Source organism: Mobula birostris, chromosome 4, assembly GCF_030028105.1.
Source record: "Mobula birostris isolate sMobBir1 chromosome 4, sMobBir1.hap1, whole genome shotgun sequence".
Taxonomy (NCBI): domain Eukaryota; kingdom Metazoa; phylum Chordata; class Chondrichthyes; order Myliobatiformes; family Myliobatidae; genus Mobula; species Mobula birostris.
In genome coordinates, this window is record NC_092373.1 from 808,748 (window position 1) to 828,710 (window position 19,963).

The 19,963-nt window shown below is 43.4% G+C and overlaps 1 protein-coding gene across 3 annotated transcripts in view; it reads right to left on the minus strand.

Moving 5' to 3' along the window:
* Positions 1-19,963, minus strand: part of masp1 (MBL associated serine protease 1) — a 208,818-nt gene that overhangs the window by 54,747 nt on the left and 134,108 nt on the right. For 2 of the 3 annotated variants that reach the window (XM_072254845.1, XM_072254843.1), the window contains one exon: positions 10,091-10,169. In XM_072254845.1, the coding sequence (XP_072110946.1) occupies positions 10,091-10,169 (79 nt within the window). Of the gene's footprint in view, positions 1-10,090; positions 10,170-13,546; positions 13,802-19,963 lie in introns of those variants that run through there. The other variant, XM_072254846.1, reaches the window with a different exon arrangement.

The window sequence follows — 19,963 nt, forward strand, 5'->3', positions numbered from 1 at the left end:
AAGTTGATCCAATTAAGCAGCATCCGTACAGAATGAGCCAAGACAAAAATAAAATGGTTAAACAAGAAATTGAATACATGCTGACAGCTGGCATTATTAGGCCATCTACCTCAGACTGGGCATCGCCCTGTGTTATTGTCCCTAAGCCGGACGGAGGCATGAGATTCTGTACTGGCTAGAGGAAAGTTAATGCAATAACCAAGACAGATGCTTATCCTATCCCAAGAGCGGATGACTGCACTAATAGAGTGGGGAAGGCTAAATACCTTACAAAGGTTGACCTGTTAAAAAGATACTGGTGTGTTCCTTTGACAGAAAGGGCTAAAGAAATATCTGCATTTGTGACGCTATCTGACCTGTATGAGTACAATGTTTTACCTTTTGGGATGAAAAATGCTCCAGGGACATTCCAAAGGGTGATCAATTCAGTGATTTGGGGTTTAGAAAATACAGGGGCTTATATTGATGGTCTGGTTATATGGAATGACATATGGGAAGAGCATGTCTGAGCAGTAGAGAAACTATTTGACAGGCTTTCCGAGGCCAATCTTACTGTAAACCTCGCTAAAAGTGAATTTGGCCACGCCACTGTCATGTATCTTGGCTACGTAGTAGGCCAGGGCCAAGTGGCTCCTGTGCAGGTTATTGCTGAGGTTCCCGTTCCGATGGGTAAGAAAGAATTGAGAAGGTTTTTAGGAATGGTTGGGTATTATCGTAAGTTTTGTAAGAACTTCGCAGACATCACTCTCCCCCTAACAAAACTCCTAGGGAAGAGTGAAAGATTTGTATGGAGTGACCTTTGCCAGGAGGCATTTGAACACCTGAAAACCATCCTGTGTTATCATCCTGTGCTCAAAGCACCTGATTTTAATAAACCATTTTCAATCGTGGTAGACGCTAGTGATGAAGCTGCCAGGGTAGTATTGTTGCAAAAGGATGATGATGAAATTGAACATCTAGTAGCTTATTTCTCAAAGAAATTTAATGCGCATCAGAAAAATTATTCTACTGTTGGAAAAAAGTTACTATCACTAATTTTAGCATTGCAACATTTTAATGTCTACATATGTCCTGCACAGAAACCACTTGTGGTTTACACGGACTATAATCCATTATTGTTTCTGAGGAAAATGAAGGATAAGAATAGAAGGGTACTTAGCTGGAGTCTGATCTTGCAAGAATATGACATGGAAATAAAACACGTGAAAGGTACTGACAACATTATACCTGATTGTTTATCCAGATGTTAAGTTAGAAGTTGTACACGTTTTGCTCTGTTATCTGATAATTATACATGCATTGTTTCAGACTTCGTAATTCACAGTTAAACTAAAAATTTTGTCCTTCATCAAAATTTTTCCCAAAAGGAGGGAGGTGTAACGATATCCTGAGTTATTCATTATGGACTGTGCTTTTAAAAAAAGAGAGAGAGAGAGAGAGTGCAGCTGTACAGCACAAACAACTTGTTATTGAGAGAGAGAGAGAGAGAGAGGTGAAGACTGCTCACAGTTTGTTTAGGATTTCTGCAAAGACACTGCCAGCTTCTGAGTTCCTACAGAGAGAGAAGGGAGGAACTACTTGATGGACGGCTGGTGTTCAGCACAACAGTATTTAAACCAGCGTAATTGCTTGTTTCACAGGACACGCAGATGCACTAAGGTGTGGTGAAGTTACCACTATCCTGTTCAGGTGCCCACGAGTGTGGGACTGAGGATCGATCGTGAGGAATCGATCTGTGATTATTAGTGCGTGAAAGAGCGACCCTGTGGAGTCTACCAGTGTGTCTAACCTTTGCCTGGGTTGGTAGACTATCACTTGAAGACGGTGCTCTTAAGTTGGTCAAGTTTGGCTAACTTGGAAGTTTCGGAGGACAACAGGAAGATCGACGGCATCAGCTCACCTGAAGAACTAAACGCCTCTCTCTCTATCACTACTCAACTCAATACCACGAACTGAACTGAACTTTACCCATCATCGTAAGACTGTATCCATTTACTTCCTAGGCCTGAAGAAGCTTGGGTTTTATATATTTCCACCCTTATATATATAATCATTGCTAACCTGTTTGATATATCTGAATTTATATTACTGTATCGCGTAATTACTAATAAACAAGCATTAGTTAACAGTAATGCCAGACTCCAAGGTGTTTTCCATTTCTGCTGGTTCCTTAACCCATTACGGGGTACATAACAGACGGGACGGTAGTTGTTGAGGCAGGACACTGAAGACTCCTTTGGCACAGGGACGATGGTGGCGGCCTTGAAGCATGTAGGAATGATGGCACTGCTCAGGGAAATATTGAAGATCTCAGTGAGAATCTCAGCTAGCTGGTCTGTACATCCTCTAAGCACTCTGCCAGGAATATTGCCTTGTCCAGCAGCCTTCCGTGGGTTGACCCTACACAGGGTTCTCCTCACATCGGCCAAGGTAAGACACAGCACCTGATCGTTTGGAGGAGGGGTGGTCTTCCTCGCCACCACGTCATTTTTTGCCTCGAAACGAGTGTAGAAGTTATTCAATGCATCTGGGAGGGAGGCATCGCCAGCACAGGCAGGTGGTGTTGTCTTGTAGAGCTTCGCAGATGCTGGAGGTCCAGAGCAACACACATAAAATGTTGAAGGAATTCAGTAGACAATGTTCCGGGCCAACTCTTCATCAGGGTTTATTTCTCTTCAGAGATGAGGCCTAACATGCTAGGTATTTACAGCATTCGTGTTCACATATCTCTCAATTTGTGTGCTTTGTCTCATAGTCCTGGCAATATTTTGCATCCTCATTCATCAGTTCCCATCCATCAGGTCCCATTTATCAGATTTCATCTATCAGTTCCCATCCATCACTTCCGGTTTACCAGTTCCTGTTCATCAGTTCCCATCCATTCATTCCCATACATCAGTTCTCAGTCATCAGTTCCCATCTGTCAGTTCTCATCCATCAGCTCCTGTTCATCAGATCTCATCCACCCGTTCTCATGCATCAGTTCCCATCCATCAGCTCCATCATCATTTCTCATCCGTCAATTCCCATCTGTCAGATCCCATCCGTCAGTTCCCGTCTGTCAGTTCCCATCTGTCAATTCCCATTCATCAGCTCCCATTTATCAGTTTCCATCCGTCAGTTCCCGTCCGTCATTTCTCATTCCTCAGTTCCCATCCATCAATTCCCATTCATCAGTTCTCATCCATCAGCTCCCACTTATCAATTCTCATCCCTCAGTTCCTATTCATTTGTTCCCTCCTGCCAGTTTTTTAATAAAAATTTCCAAGTCTTCTAAATACCAACTTGAGTTATAAGTCTCCAACAATGAAGTAATCCATGTCTGTACACATCAGGACCCAGACAACATTCAACCATTGGTTGTTGAAGCACATAATATTCACACTACAATAACATGCAATGAGGCATCGGACTTGGGAGAACTTAGCACTAAATCCCGGCATTGAAAGGCACTTCCAGCACCATATCCCTCAGCACCAACTTTCTAGAGTTCCCCATGGACTACCCACATAAATACCACAGCTACTGAAGCAGATCATAAGAACATAAAACATAGGAGCAGAATTAGGTCATTCAACCCATCAATATCCAGAATCAGCAGAACCTCTTGTATTTAAGTACAAGAAGAATCTCACCTGTTAATTCTGCCCATCACTGAATCAACCAATATCACTCTGCAGACATGTTCCCCTCATGTTTCACTTTCTTACCAATCATTCTACTCTCAATACGTTTGACCACAATAAGGATTGCTGTTAATCATCGAGCATTTGACAGCTCTCAAGTTATTCCAACTATCCTGTCACATACTGAAGGATATGAGTGATACTCTGAATTTTAAGGACCAAAACATGGTTTCTGTCCTTGAAAAATGGCTTCTTTCTGAACAAAAGCCATTTTGTAATAAACACGGTATCTTCAGTCATGAAGGGCGCTATGGTAGTGTAGCGATTAGCATGACACTATTACAGCTTGGGGCGGCGGAGTTCAATTCCGGCACAATCTGTAAGGAGTTTGTACATTCTCTCTGTGACTGCGTGAGTTTCCTCCAGGTGCTCTGGTTTCCTCCTACATTCTGAATACCAGTTAGTAGGTTCATTGGTCCTTGTAAATTTCCTGCAATTAGGCTAAGGTTAAGATAGAGGGGCTGCGGGACAGCATGGGCTCATTGAGCCAGTATCTCCACACTGTATCTCTAAACAAATAAATAAATAGAAACATAGAAACCCTACAGCACAATACAGGCCCTTTGGCCCACAATGCTGTGCCAAATATGTACTTACTTTAGAAATTACCTAGGGTTGCTCATAGCCCTCTATTTATCTAAGCACCATGTACCTATCCAGGAGTCTCTTAAAAGACTATCGTATCTGCCTCCACCACCGCCACCGGCAGCCTATTCTACGCACTCACCACTCTCTGTGTAAAAAACTTACCCCTAACATCTCCTCTGTACCTACTTCCAGGCACCTTAGAACTGTGCCCTCTCGTGTTAGCCATTTCAGCCCTGGGAAAAAGCCTCTGACTATCCACACAATCAGTGCCTCTCATCATCTTATACACCTCTATCAGGTCAGCTCTCATCCTCTGTCACTCCAAGGAGAAAAGGCCAAGTTCACCCAACCTATTCTCATAGGGCACACTCCCCAATCCAGGCAACATCCTTGTAAATCTCCTCTGCACCCTTTCTATGGTTTCCACATCCTTCCTCTAGTGAGGTGACCAGAACTGAGCAGAGTACTCCAAGTGGAGTCTGACCAGGGTCCTATAAAGCTGTAACATTACCTCTCGGCTCTTAAACTCAATCCCACGGTTGATGAAGGCCAATGCACCACATGCCTTCTTAACCACAGAGTCAATTTGCTCAGTAGCTTCGAGTGCCCTATGGACTTGGACCCCAAGATCCCTATGATCCTCCACACTGCCAAGAGTCTTAGCATTAATACTACACTCTGCCATCATATTTTTGTCCAACCAAAATGAACCACCTCACATTTATCTGGGTTGAACTCCATCTGCCACTTCTCAGCCCAGTTTTACATCCTATCAATGTCCCACTGTAACCCATGACAGCCCCCCACACTATCCACAACACCCCCAACCTTGGTGTCATCAGCAAATTTACTAACCCATCCCTCCACTTCCTCATCCAGGTCATTTATAAAAATTGTGAAGAGAAGGGGTCCCAGAACAGATCCCTGAGGCATACCACTGGTCAATGACCTCCATGCAGATGATGACCTGTCTACAAACCACTCTTTGCCTTCTGTGGGTAAGCCAATTCTGGATCCACAAAAGAAGGTCTCCTTGGATCCCATGCTTCCTTACTTTCTCAGTAAGTCTTGCAAGGGGTACCTTATCAAATGCCTTGCTGAAATCCATATACACTACATCTGCTGCTCTACCTTCATCAATGTGTTTAATCACATCCTCAAAAATTCAATCAGGCTCGTAAGGCATGACATGCCTCTGACAAAGCCATGCTGACTATTCCTAATCATATTCTGCCTCTCCAAATGTTCATAAATCCTGCTTCTCAGGATCTTTTCCATCAACGTACCAACAACTGAAGGAAGACTCCCTGGTCTATAATTTCCTAGGCTCCCTTTCTTGAATAAGGGAACAACATCTGCAACCCTCCACACCTCTGGAACCTCTCCCATCCCCATTGATGATGCAAAGATCATTGCCAAAGGATCAGCAATCTCCTCCCTTCCATCGCCTCCTGGGAGCCTGGGGTATATCTCGTCTGGTCCCGGTGACTTATCCAACTTGATGCTTTCCAAAAGCTCCAGCACATCCTCTTTCTTAATGTCTATATGCTCAAGCTTTTCAGTCCGCTGTAAGTCATCCCTACAATTGCCAAGATCCTGTTCTGTAGTGAATACTGAAGCAAAGTATTCATTAAGTATCTCCACTATCTCCTCTGGTTCAATACACACTTTTCCACTGTCACACTTGATTGGTCCTATTCTCTCACACCTTATCCTCTTGCTCTTCACATACTTGTACATGGGGTTTTCCTTAATCCTGCTCATCAAGGCCTTCTCGTGGCCCCTTCTGGCTCTCCTAACTTCATTCTTAAGTTCCTTCCTGATAGCCTTATAATTAACTAGATCTCTATCATTACCTAGTTTTTTGAACCTTGCGTTAGGTTTTCTTTTCTTCTTGACTAGATGTTCAACAGCCTTTGTACACCATAGTTCCTGTACCATACCATCCTTCCCATCTTATTGGAACGTACCTATACAGAACCCCACGCAAATATCCCCTGAACATTTGTTACATTTCTGCCATACATTTCCCTGAGAACACGTGTTCCCAATTTATGCTTCCAAGTTCCTGCCTGATAGCTTCATATTTCCCCTTACTCCAATTAAACACTTTCCTAACTTGTCTATTCCTATCCCTCTCCAATGCTATGGTAAAGGAGATAGAATTATGATCACTATCTCTAAAATGCTCTCCTGCTGAGAGACCTGACACCTGACCTGGTTCATTTCCCAATACCAGATCAAGTACAGCCTCTCCTCTTGAAGGCTTATCTACATATTGTGTCAGGAAACCTTCCTGAACACACCTAACAAACTCCACCCCATCTAAACCCCTTGCTCTAGGGAGATGCCAGTCAATATTGGGGAAAATGAAATCTCCCATTACGACAACCCTGTTATTACTACACCTTTCCAGAATCTGTCTCCTTATTTGCTCCTCGATATCCCCATTACTATTGGGTGGTCTATAAAAAACACCCAGTAGAATTATTAACCTGTTCCTGTTTCTAACTTCTACCCACAGAGACTCAGTAGACAACCCCTCCATGACTTCCCCCTTTTCTGCAGCCGTGACACTATCTCTGATCAGCAGATCCGTGCCCCCAACTCTTTTGCCTCCCTCCCTGTCCATTCTGAAACATCTAAACCCTGGCACTCTGAGTAACCTTTCCTGCCCTTGAGCCATCCAAGTCTCTGTAATGGCCACAACATCATAGTTCCAAGTACTGATCTATGCTCTAAGCTCATCCGCTTTGTTCATGATGCTTCTTGCATTAAAATTGACACATCTGAAACCTTCAGTCTGAGCACATCTCTTCTCTATCACCTGCCTTTCCACCCTCTCACACTGCCTACAAGTTTTCTCGATTTGTGAGCCAACCACTCCCTCCATCCGTTCAGTTTGGTTCGCACTCCCCAGCATTTCTAGTTTAAACTCTCCCCAATAGCTTTAGCAAACCTTCCCGCCAGGATATAGATCCCCCTCAGATTCAAGTGCAACTGTCCTTTTTGTACAGGTCACGCCTTACCCAAAAGAGGTCCCAATGATCCAGAAATCTGAATCCCTGCTCCCTGCTCCAATCCCTCAGCCATGCATTTATCCTCCACCTCACTCTATTCCTATACTCACTGTCGCAAAACGTTGGCTTGCAAGTTCAACAGGTTATTAAGAAGGCAAACGGAATGTTGGCCTTCATTGCTAGAGGGATTGAATTCAAGAGCAGGGAGGTCATGCTGCAACTATACAGGGTACTGGTGAGACCGCACCTGGAGTACTGTGTGCAGTTCTGATCTCCATACTTGAGGAAGGATATACTGACTTTGGAGGCAGTGCAGAGGAGGTTCACCAGGTTGATTCCAGAGATGAAGGGGTTAACTTATGAGAATAGATTGAGTTGCCTGGGACTATACTCTCTGGAATTCAGAAGAATGAGAGGGGATCTTATTGAAACACAGCTGCAGTTCCCTAACCCGGTCCCTAAGGAGCTGCACCTTGACACATCTGCTGCAGATGTGGCCGTCCGGGAGGTTGGGAGTTTCCCGGACATCCTACATCTGACACCCAGTTAAGTACAGTGGCCTCACAGACATACTTCCTATTCCTCACAAGTAGCTTACCTCACCTCGACCCATTATCGCCAAAGCCTCGTTGAACTAATGCCCTCCTATTCTGTCCCCCTCCACTTTGAGGCTCGCTCTATAAAGCTGTCTTCTTTTAAATCCTTCCTGCCAGTCTAACGCACTGATGTCCACATGCTTGAGTAGTCATGCCTCGATCAAACCGCTGAGGAAAAAACTGTCTTCTTTTAAATCTTTCCCGCCAGTAGATAAGATAGATAGATCCACGACAGCAGAATTGGACACTTTTAGGCGAATTAGGTCCACGCCAGGATACTATTAAAAATGTCTCTAACTGACTCCATGTAGTCAAAACCATGTGTGTTCCACAGAAATCGCACAGATTGTCATTCTGACCTGCTGTGAGTTAAGCAATGTCCCTCTGCATTAAAGGGAACGAAGTGGTGGCTCCACTACCCCACCCCTCCCCAACCCTTCCTTGCCTGAGTGTCCCTTCCAACTACTTCCAATGTCACCATCCAGATTCATTACATGCTCCCTTAAACAGATTGCCCAGTCTCTTTCCACTTCTTCCCTTCTCTGCAATGTAAAAATTCATTTCGACTTTTTCTGTTAGTAACTTTTCTTAGAAGTCTGTGAAGACTTAGCATGTCATCTAAAACTTTGACAAACCTCTATAGATTGTGGTGGAGAGTATATTGACTGGTTGTATCACAGCCTGGTATGGAAACACTAATATCCTTGATCAGAAAAGCCTACAAAAAGTAGTGGATACAACCCAGTCCATTACAGGTACAGCCCTTCCCACTACTGAGCACATCTACATGGAGCACTGTTGCAAGAAAGCACCACCCATTATCAAGGAATCCCTCCATCCACGCCATGCTCTCTTCCCACTGCTCCCATCAAGAAGGAGGTAGAGGAGCCTCAGACCCGCAGACCCGCACCACCAGGTTCAGGAGCAGTTATCAAGCTTCTGAACCAGAGAGAATAACTTCACTCAGCTTCATTCAACCCAACATTGTACTGTTCGCATGACCTATGGTCTCACGTTCAAGGACTCTTCATCTCAGACTCTCAATGTTTATTGCTTATTTATTATTATTATAATTATTATTTTTATTTTTGTATTTGACTGCTTGTTATCTTTTGCACCTTGTCTATTTGTCCATCTTGTTAGGTGTGATCTTTCATTGATTCTATTGTGTTTCTAGTATTTACTGTGAATGCCTGCAGGAAAATGAATTCAGGGTTGTATGTGGTGACATATATGTACTTTGATAATAAATTTACTTTGAATTTGAACTTTGAAAGTCTTTGACCTGAAACATTGACTATGTATCTCTCTGCCCAGAATCTGCCTGACCTGTGGAGTGCTTCCATTGTTCCCTGCATCTATTTCAGTTTATTATTAACACTGTGTTTGTAGTTGCCTGTTTAGGTATACAGTGGATTCTGGTAAATTAGGCCATTGGCTAATCAGGACAGCCACTTATTTGGCAAAACGCTTCCATTTATTAGGGACACAATGCCACTAAATTGGGATAGGAGACTGTTGCCGAACAGTTTCCAACTAGCATCAGTCATATGTGTCTGTTAAACACTACACCGTACTTAAAGCAAACAGTTTTTAAATAGCATTAATTGAGTGCTTTTGTGTTCAAAAAGCAGGGATAGTTGGTGAGAAATAAGCAGTAAAACAATTCAGAATTGTTTCACTCATTGCAGTTTCCAGCAGTCAGGCTTGGAAGGCCAGAAGTGGCTGGGAGTGAAAATGAAACAGTTTTAGTACTTCAGCAAGTTAGGTTCTATGACGAATTTGAAGCTATCCTCAGTCATCTTGATTACTAAGTGGAAAATGAATATTTAGAAGACACAATCATCGATAGCATTGTATTATCTACACTAGGTGTCTGCGCTGATTTTGTTCATTTAGTCAATCAAAAGAACATGCCAGCATACACTGGATGAATTTTTTCATCAATAACAGTTAGGATCTAATACACAGGTTTATAATACTGTAGTACTATTGGTGGTGTTCTAATTTGTTCTGTATTTCAGTTAAATACATAATTTGTTACTCAGTTAAATGGTCATTTGTCTTTTTTCTACCCTTTTAACTATTTCCATGAAACTTTGACTATTTAAGACAGCTGCTTAACTGGGCTAAAATGTACTGGTCTTGATCTTCCACAATTAACCAGAATGCACTGTAACGTCCTAAACACCTGACTTACCTTTACAGGTCGGAATTCCACTGCTCCATTTCCCTGACTTCAGGCATTCAATCTGATAGGCTTCCACCTCATCCCCACCCTGAAACAAAGACCAAACAAAGGCTATCAATTTTTTTTGCACAAGAGAGTGATGGGAGCCTGGGATATGCCGGTGATAATAAATCTGATTCTGATTCTGATTCTGGAAGAATAAGCACATTGTGCAGGCAGAAGAGATTAATTTAGTTGGCCATTTGATTACTAATTTATTTTGTTCGGCAAATTTTGTGGGCTGAAGGGCCCGTTCCTGTTCTATATTCTAAATCAAATGTGCCAGGAATGGGCCCCCCAACTAGTCAAGTAAATTGTCATCACCCAGGGGGAATCAGCACTGACAGCTGCTCTGTGCTGAGTGTTGCTTCACGAAGGCTAACAATTATTGCTGCCTGTGATCAAGTAATCTGTTGAAAACACAAGAGGTTCTGCAGGTACTGGAAAGCCAGAGTAACACACTCAAAATGCTGGAGGAACTCAGCTCAGGCAGCATCAATAGAAATGAAAAGACAGCTACTTTTGAGCTGAGACCCTTCACAGATTATCTACACTGGCAGCAAACAGGATTCAGATGCCATTCGTTTCTAAAGCATCATCTGCAGTCTATTAAATCTCACCTCTCATCCACAGTCCTTGTTCATTCATTAAACCAGCAGCCTCAACAAGTTGTTCCTTGCTTTGTTGCCTGTTGTATTTAGTTTCTGCTCTCTCGTTTCGTGGCCCTTCAGGGCTTGTTACTTTGCAGTCTGCTATTAAAGTTATCGCTCACTGCTGCTCTGCTTTTGGGTCAAAACTCCTCTATGATGTGTACAAATTAGGCTCAAGATCTGTTTGTGCTGTTCCTCAAACACTCCCTGTACAACACCAGGGAACTACAGGCCGGTAAGCCTGACTTCAGTTGTAAGGAAGTTACATGAGGAACAGCACCTATTGCCAGCTGGATAGTCAAACCCTGACCAGGAATAGTCAACAAGGTTTTGTGCATGGGAAGCCATATCTGACTAATCTTTTGGAGTTTTCCAGGGAGGTAACTAAACGGATAAATGATGTTAGGTCAATGGATGTTGTCTACATTAACTTTAGTAAGGCATTTGACAAGCTCCTGTATGGCAGGCTGAGCTGGAAGATTAGGTTACCTGGGATTCAGGGGGAGCCTGCGAGGAGGATTCAGAACTATCTCAATGTTAGGGAGCAGAGGGTAATGGGGTGAAAGGTGATTCTCCAGCTGGAGGCCTGAGACCAGTGGAGGGCCCCAGGGGTAAGTGGGATCTCGGTTATTCATTACTGATGTAAATGATTTGGATAAGAATGTACATGGAATGATTAACAAGCTTGATGTTATGTTCAGGCAGATCGGGCTCATCAGCCTTGGTTGGCAGCTCATTCGGGAGAAGGAAACTCTGATCTCAAACCTCTGCTACCTCATGGCTATACCCATTCATGGGGAAGGCTTCAAGGAAAAATCTAGAGGAGTAACTCCGAGGAAAAATCTGGAGCTGGAGTCCCTGAGGCAAGCCTTTGTTGAGTTCAACGCTGACTGGAAACTCCTGTGATGCCACTGGTTCTAAACTGTATTGGTCTCTCATGTTCCTTTGGATTCATCAGCTGTGGGGAGAGGTGGAGCCTGTTGCGTAAGCCACATCTTACAATCCATATTGTACTGTCCTGGCTTGTGCATCAATTATGGCAGCTAGAAAGCAACATCCATGGTCGACCCCAACCATCAGAGGCCTCACAAAATTACCAAATTAGGGGTCTTGATGACAATGAAACAGGTTTCAATGAATTGCAAAGAGATCTTGATCAGTTAGGGAGATGGGCTGAGGAATGGCAAATAGATTTCAACTTGGATTAGATTAGATTATGAAGACACACAGTCCTCTTTTATTGTCATTTAGTAATGCATGCATTAAGAAATGATACAATATTCCTCCGGTGTGATATCACAAAACACAGGACAGACCAAGACTGAAAAAACTAACAAAACCACATAATTATAACATATAGTTACAACAGTGCAACAATACCATAACTTGATGAAAAACAGTCCATGGCACAGTAAAAAGTTCAAAGTCTCTCAAATGTCCTACATCTCATGCAGACGGGAGAAGGAAGAAAAACTCTCCCTGCCATGCCCGACCACAGTCTGACTCTGAGTCGTCCGAAAACTTTGGGCCTCCGATCAGCTCTCCGACACTGAGTACTGAGCACCATCTCTATCCGAGTGATTCAACCTCAATCTTGGTTGCCAACAGCAGGAAAAGCTGGGGATTTTGAGGCCTTCCCTCCGGAAGATTCACGATCGCGCAGTAACGACAGCAGCGAACGGGCGTTTCAGAAATTTCTCCAGATGTTCCTCTGTGCTTTCACGTCTGTCTCCATCAAATCAGAATTGTCCACGGCCCCTATTTAGCGGATACGATATCATTTTTCACCAGAGGGCTGTGCACGCGCAGCGCGCTGCACTCTCTCCTCCTGCCGAGTGGATCAGTGTGAAGTGATGCATTTTTGACATTTAAACCTTGATAGGAACTACACAGTGAATGGCAGGGCACTGACTAGTGTTGTGGAACGGAGGAACCTGAGAGTGAAAGCACACAGTTCATTGAAAGCGGCTGTGCAAGTAGACAGGCTGGTGAAGGAGGCATTTAGCATGCTGGCCTTCATCAGGCAGGGCAATGAGTTTACGATTAGGGGCAACAGGAAATCTGCAGATGCTGGAAATCCGAGCAACACACACAAAATACTGGAGAATCTCAGTAGGCCGGGCAACATCGATGGAAAAAAGTATAGTCGACATTTCGGGCTGAAACCCTTATAGAAGGAGTAGCAGCATTATGTTGAAGTTATACAAGTCGTTGGTGAGACAGCACTGTGTAGAGATTTGGTTGTCCTGTTATAGAAAAGGTATTGTCAAACTGGAGAGGATGCAGGAAAGATTTATGAGGATGCTGCCTAAAATAGAGGGTCCAGGTTTAGGAAGAGTTGCCCATGCTAGATCTTTATTCCATGGAGTGCAGGAGAATGAGGGATGACCTCATAGAAGTTTATAAAATCATGAGGGGTATGCATGAGTCATCGTCTTTTCCCCAAGGTGGGGAAGTTTAAAATTAGAGGAGAGATTTAGAAGAGACTGAGAGGTAACTTCTTTACACAGAGGGTAGTGAGTACCTGGAATGGCCATAGGAAGTGTAGCCCCCCCCGGCAAGCCTCAGGGTTGCTCAACTTGCTGTCGTCTAGGGAAACAGCCCTCGGCCCCGCCAAACAGGGTAATTAATTTGCGTGGATGCTGTGTGATGTACCCCACCCCGCCAAATAACAGACAATACACCATATACGATTAAATGAATTACAGTTTATAGATATTACTGGAACTATATAATTAATAGAGATAAAATATAAAAGGAAAATAAAAGGCGCCAAACTTATCAAAGTTCAATCTCTTCGTGCACAAACAGTTGGAGCTTTAGTAACGATCCTCTCTTCACCATTCGATCCCCTCTGACCACCTTGACCCGCCGCCTGGGACCAACCACGGTGGTCGATCAGCCGCTCCACAGGAGTCTGTCTCCATCTCCTTTCCTTGCCGAAAACCCTGGACCTCGGACTCCTGCTCGGGGTCCGACTCCGTTAACTGGTTCACAGCACCTTGTCCATCCTCTTCCTTTCTCGCGCCTTCTGCTCAAAAACCCACGCATCACAATAACTTACAGACACACTAGAAAGAATAACATCTATCCCAATTGGTTTGTTCGCTCTGTTATCAATAATATAACCCAAACAAGCTACTAGCGAGAGAACTTTCTCAGCATTTAACATAACAAAGAAGCCATTTCAATTATAACATAACAAAGAAGCCATTTTAATTAGCCTACGCAGTAACATAAAAGAAGAAACCCCTTACAGAAGTAATCAAAGTGGGTACAATTGCAATATTTGAGGCGTTTGGATCGGTGAATGGAGGGGAGGGGCTTGGAGAGTTATGGGCCGAGCACAGGCAATCGGTATTGTGGTCAGCATGGAACCATTGGGCTGAAGGACCTGCCTCTGTGTTGTGTTGCTCTGTCACTCTCTGCCAGTGTGGGTCAGATGCAGAATAAAGAATAATGCAGGCTTTCAACCCAGAACATCGACAATTCCTTCCACCCACATGGATGATTGGGGAGTTTTATAATCCATCAAAAGGCAACTAAAAAAGCTAAAAGAAAGGAAAAGATGAAATATGAGGGCAGACTAGCTAATAACATAAAGCAGGATATCAAAAGATTTTTCAATTGTATGAAGAGTAAAAGGGAGGTGACAGTTGATATTGGACCACCGGAGAATGATGCTGGAGAGGTAGTAATGAGCCTCTCATGGAATTGGACCAGCCCATGATTGAATGGCGGAGAAGACTCAATGGGCTGAATGGCCTACTTCTGCTCCTATATCTTATGGTCTTATAGTAATGGAGGACAAAAAAATGGCAGATGAACTCACTGGGTACTTTCCATCAGCCTTCACTGTGGAAGACACCAGCAGTGTGCCAGAAGTCCATGAGTGTCACGGAGCAGGAGTGAGTGCAATTGCTATAACAAAGGAAAATGTGCTAGGCAAACTCAAAGGTGGATAAGTCACCTGGACCAGAGGACTACATCGTTGAGTCCTGAGAGAGGTTGCTGAAAGGAAGATGGATGCATTGGTCATGATCTTTCAAGATTCACTTGATTCTGGCATGGTCCCACAGGATTATTAAGGATGAAGTTTCGAGGTACTTGGAGACTAATGTTAAAATAAGTCAAAGTCAGCATGGTGTCTGTAAAGGGAAATCTTGCCTGACTTCGAGGAAGTAACAAGCAGGTTGGACAAAAGACAGGCATTGGATGTCATTTACTAATTTTCAGAAGGCGCTTGATAAGGTACCACACATGAGGCTGCTTAACAATATAAAATCCTATGGCATGGCATGAAAGATACTGGCACGGATAGTGGAATGGCTGACAGGCAGGAGGCAGCAAGTGGGAATAAATGGGGCCTTTTCAGGTTGGCTGCTGGTGACTAGTAGTGTTGCTCAGAAGTCATTACTGAGACCACTACCCTTGATGGCTTTGTGGCAAAGTTTTCGAATGATACAAGATAGGTGGATGGGTAGGTGGTGCTGAGGAAGCAACGCGTTCCAGCAGGACTTAGACAAATTGGAAGAATGGGCAAAAAAGTGGCAAATGGAATACAGTGTTGGGAAATGTATGATAATGCATTTTGGTAAAAGGAACAATAGTGCAGACTATCATTTAAATGGGGAGAAGGTTCAAACATCAGAGATGCAGAGGGACTTAGGAGTCCTCGTGCAGGACTCCCAGAAGGTTAATTTACAGGTTGAGTCTGTAGTAAAGGCAAATGCAATCTTGGCATTTATCTTAAGGTGAATAGAAAAAGCAAGGAGATAATGCTGAGCCTTTATAAGACACTAGGCAGGCTGCACTTAAGAGTACTGTGAACTGTTTTGGGCCCCATATCTCAAAAAGGATGCATTGTCAATGGATAGAGTCCAGAGGAGGTTCTCGAAGATGATTCCGGGAATGAATGGGTTAAGATGTAAGGAGCATTTGGCAGCTTTGGGCCTGTATTCACAGGCTATGTTCCCTCTAAGCTGTGCACAAGGGAAATTAATGTGCGCACAAAAGGTTAGTTACCTAAAATAATATAGTAATTAATAAGTATACTTATTGAAAATAATCTTTTAGCTAACTGTTTCTGTTAACTAATTAGCTGGTTTTCAAATACTAGAATACATGTCACTAATTTATGTCACCTCACCTTTCCTGTTCCGGTTTGTACAGCTGCATCATGGCGGCAGCCATATTTGGCAAACAGTGTTCATATCATGAAGTTTACAAAGATCTGCTTCAAATCCTGTAGATAGTTTACTAAGTTTTTATTTTTAAAAATATTTATTCACTATGTCGAATTGAAAAGAAGCAAAGGGCGTGAAGCGCAAAAGAACTGCAAATTTGCTTAAAGTTGAATTGCTTAACAAAATAGTAGAAACTGCTACACGGAAAGCTCATGAAGCCATGAACGTTCAGCTACGAGAAATATTTATGTATGATTCGGAAACTGGAGTTATCTGTTTGTATTGTCATGATGCAAAAGTTGCTGGAGAATTTGCTAGTGGAAAGAAGTGGTATGGTACTTGGAAACTTCACTTTTTGAAGCGTCATTTGGCAAGTAAATCGCAAGTCCGCTGTTGACTTTTATAAATAGTCTTTGTGTTCATTTAGAAGAAAGGTTTCCTGAGGATGAGGTACAAGAATGGTCAGCTTTTGATTTCTCCGCAATTGCAGATTGTGACTTCACATTTGGCGATGAACAAGTTAATGCCTTATGTCTAAAATATCATGATTTTCTAGCTGAAAATACTGTAATTATTAAGGATCCGGCCTGAATACTGGGTCGAAGGGCCTCTGCTGGTAGCTCTGGATCACGACAGTCTTTAATTTCTGTTTTCTTTCACCTGGCCATGTGGGTTCTGGCCCAGCCCCTTTCCTTTTTGGACTTCCTCCAATTATCTGCTTGTATCCTCATTTGCACCCACCTGTTTCTAATTTTCACTCATTACCCTGTCCACTTAAACCCTGCCTTGACTAGCATTCTCTGCTAGTTTGTCCCAGTTCTGACCTGTGTTGTTCTAGTCTGTCATTGCGGCTTCTGCCAACCGATTTTGCCTGATTCTGTGTTTTGGATTTTGCCTGTTCTTGGACCTGATTTTTGCCTGTGCGCTCTGGATTGTCTACCCTCGCCTGACTGCCTTTCCTGGTTAAGACCTCTGCCTGCCATTTTGGATTCGTGCCTGCCTTCTGTTTTTGAAAGACTGTTGCCTTTGTACTCCTTAATAAATCCTGGTGAAAAAGTATTCATTTTCTGCACTTGAGTCCCACCGAAACCCGACAGTAATAGTTAGACAGTTTAATGATTTCAAATTTTCTGTGCAAGAAAAAATTAGATCTAATCTGATTTCAAACTTTGCTCAAATGGTGGCATTTGTACTTCAAAATGAACAGTTTTGCAACCTTGCACAGTTGATGGACATTGGGGGAACCTTTCTTGCGTCTAGTGCGGACTGTGAACCAGGTTTTAGCCTAATGAATCAACTCAAAAACAACCTCAGAAGCTGTTTAGGTGAATGTCATTTGGATATGTTAATGAGAATCAAAAGCTAACAATTGGATGGAAGTTCTATTAGTCTAGATAGAGTTTACAAAGAATGGGTAAATGCCAAAGACAGCAGAGAGAAAAAATAACTGAGTGATTTAAATATGTATGTTATTTTGTTGTTATTCTGTGCAGCTTTATGTCAAATATTTTGTAAACCTACAATAACTGTGCTATGTATTCATTCAGTGTGCACATACTTTTGTCACAGGAAAAAAATTTGCACAACCTAAGATTTTTGCGCACACTGACTACTAAAAATTAGAGGGACCATTGCTCACTGGAATTTAGGAGAATGCAGGGGTATCTCAGTGAATCTACCAAATATTGAAAGGACCAGATAAGGTGGATGTGGAGAGGATGTTATCTATGGTGGGGGTATCCAGAACTAGAGGGCACAGCCTCAAAATTGAGGAGCAACCCTTTAGAACAGAGGCAAGAAGTAATTTTTTTTTTAGCCAGTGAGTAGTAAATCTGTGCAATGCTCTGCCACAGACTGCGGTGGAGGCTAAGTCCATGCATATGTTTAAGGTGGAAGTTGATCGTTTCCTGATTGGTTAGGGCATCAAAGGATATAGCGAGAAGGCAGATGTATGGGGTTGAGTGGGATCCGGGATCAGCCATGATGGAATGGTGGAGCAGAATTAATGGGCTGAATAGCTTAATTCTGCTCCTATGTCTTGCGATCTGATGGACTTCCCCTTCCTGGAGTCCACGATCAATTCCTTGGTCTTACCGACTGAGTCTAAGATTATTGTTGCAACACCACCGAACCAGCCGATCTATCTCACTTCTGTACACTGGGGTCAGACATGCTGGAATGGCAGAGCAGGTTCGATGGGCTGAATGGCCTAATTCTGCTCCTACAACTTATGGTCTTATGGTCCTGTGGAATATGTGAAAGTAGGGAGACTGCCAATGTCCCTGATGATTACAACTGTGAGAGGTGCCTCCAGCTGCAGCTTCTAACCGGAGTTTAGAGAGGTTACACCCAAGGTGCAGGACACAGGAAACTGAGTGGCAGTCAGAAAGGGGAAAGGGGTAAAACAACCAGTGAAAAGTACCCCTCTGGTCATCCCCCTCAACAACAGTATACCACTTTGGATACTGTTGGGTGGGTGGGTGGGTGGGAATGGCCTAACAGAGGAAAGTCACAGCCGATGGGTCTCTGGCACTAAATCTGGCTCTGTGACTCTGAAGGGAAAGGGGAGAGAAGAGGTGTGCTATAGTGATAGGGGATTCATCAGTTAGGGTAATAGACAGGTGGTTTAGTGGGCGAGATGGTAAGTTGCCTTGGTGCCAGGGTCTGGGATATTTTTGCATCAGTCTCCACTGTGGAAGACACATGCAGTATGGTAGAAGTTCCAGGTGTCAGGGATCATGAAGTGTGTGAAGTTGCCACAACTAGAGAGAAGTTCATGGGGAAACTAAAAAGTCTGACAGGAGATAAGTCACATGTATGGATGGTCCATACACCAGTGTTCTGAACAGGTGGGTCATGAGATTCTGGAGGCATTAGTAATGATCTTTTAAGAACCACTAGATTCTGGAATGGTTACAGAGGACTGCAAAATTGCAAATGTCACTCCAGTCTTCAAGATAGCAAGATGTGAGAGAGGCAGATGAAAGGAAATTATAGGCCTGTTAGACCTCAGTGATTGAGAAGATATTGGAGTCTATTCGTAAGGTTGAGGTCTCAGGGTACTTGGAGCCACATGACAAAATAGGCTGTTGGCTGCATGGATTCCTCAAGTGAAAATTTTGCCTGACAAATCTGTTGGAATTCTTTGAAGAAATGACAGAGGATAGACAAGAGAATCGGTTGATGTTGGATACTTGGATTTTCAGAAGGGCCTTGACAAGGTGCCTCACATGAGGTTGCTTAACAAGCTACAAGCCCATGGTATTACTGGAAAGATTCTAGCATGGTAGGAGGCAAAGTGTGGGAGTAATTGATGCTTTTTTGCAAAGTTTATAGACGATACAAAGATGGGAGGAGGAGTAGGTAGTTTTGAGGAAGTAGAGAGGCTACAGAAAGACTTAGACAGATTAAGACAGTGGTCCCCAACCTCCAGGCCGCAGACCGATACATTGCCGCGAAGCATGCAGGGGTGCAGCAGTGGCCGGAATGCACCCAGCACATCTTTAAGAAAAAAGCTGAAATAAACAAGCTAATTAATTAGGTGCCGCCCGGCACGTAAATGTCGGCTCAAATCAGAGGCAATTGCCAAATGCGTCGCCTCTGATCTGGCCCGACATTTACGTGCCGGGTGGCACCTAATTAATTAGCTTGTTTATTTCAGCTTTTTTCTTAAAGACGTGCTGGGTGCATTCCGGCCACCACTGCACTGCTGCATTCTTCGCGGCAATGTATCAGTCCGCGGCCTGGAGGCTGGGGACCACTGGATTAGGAGAATGGGGAAACAAACAGCAGATGGAATACAGTGCTGGGAAGTGTGTGGTCATGCACTTTGGTAGAAGAAATTAAAGGGTTGACTACTTTCTAAATGGAGAGAAAGTACAAAAAAAACTGAGGCATGAAGGGACTCAGGAGTCCTTATGCAGGATTCCCTGAATGTTAATTTGCAGGTTGAGTCTGTAGTGAGGAAGGCAAATGTGATGTTAGCATTCAGTTCAAGCAGACTAAAA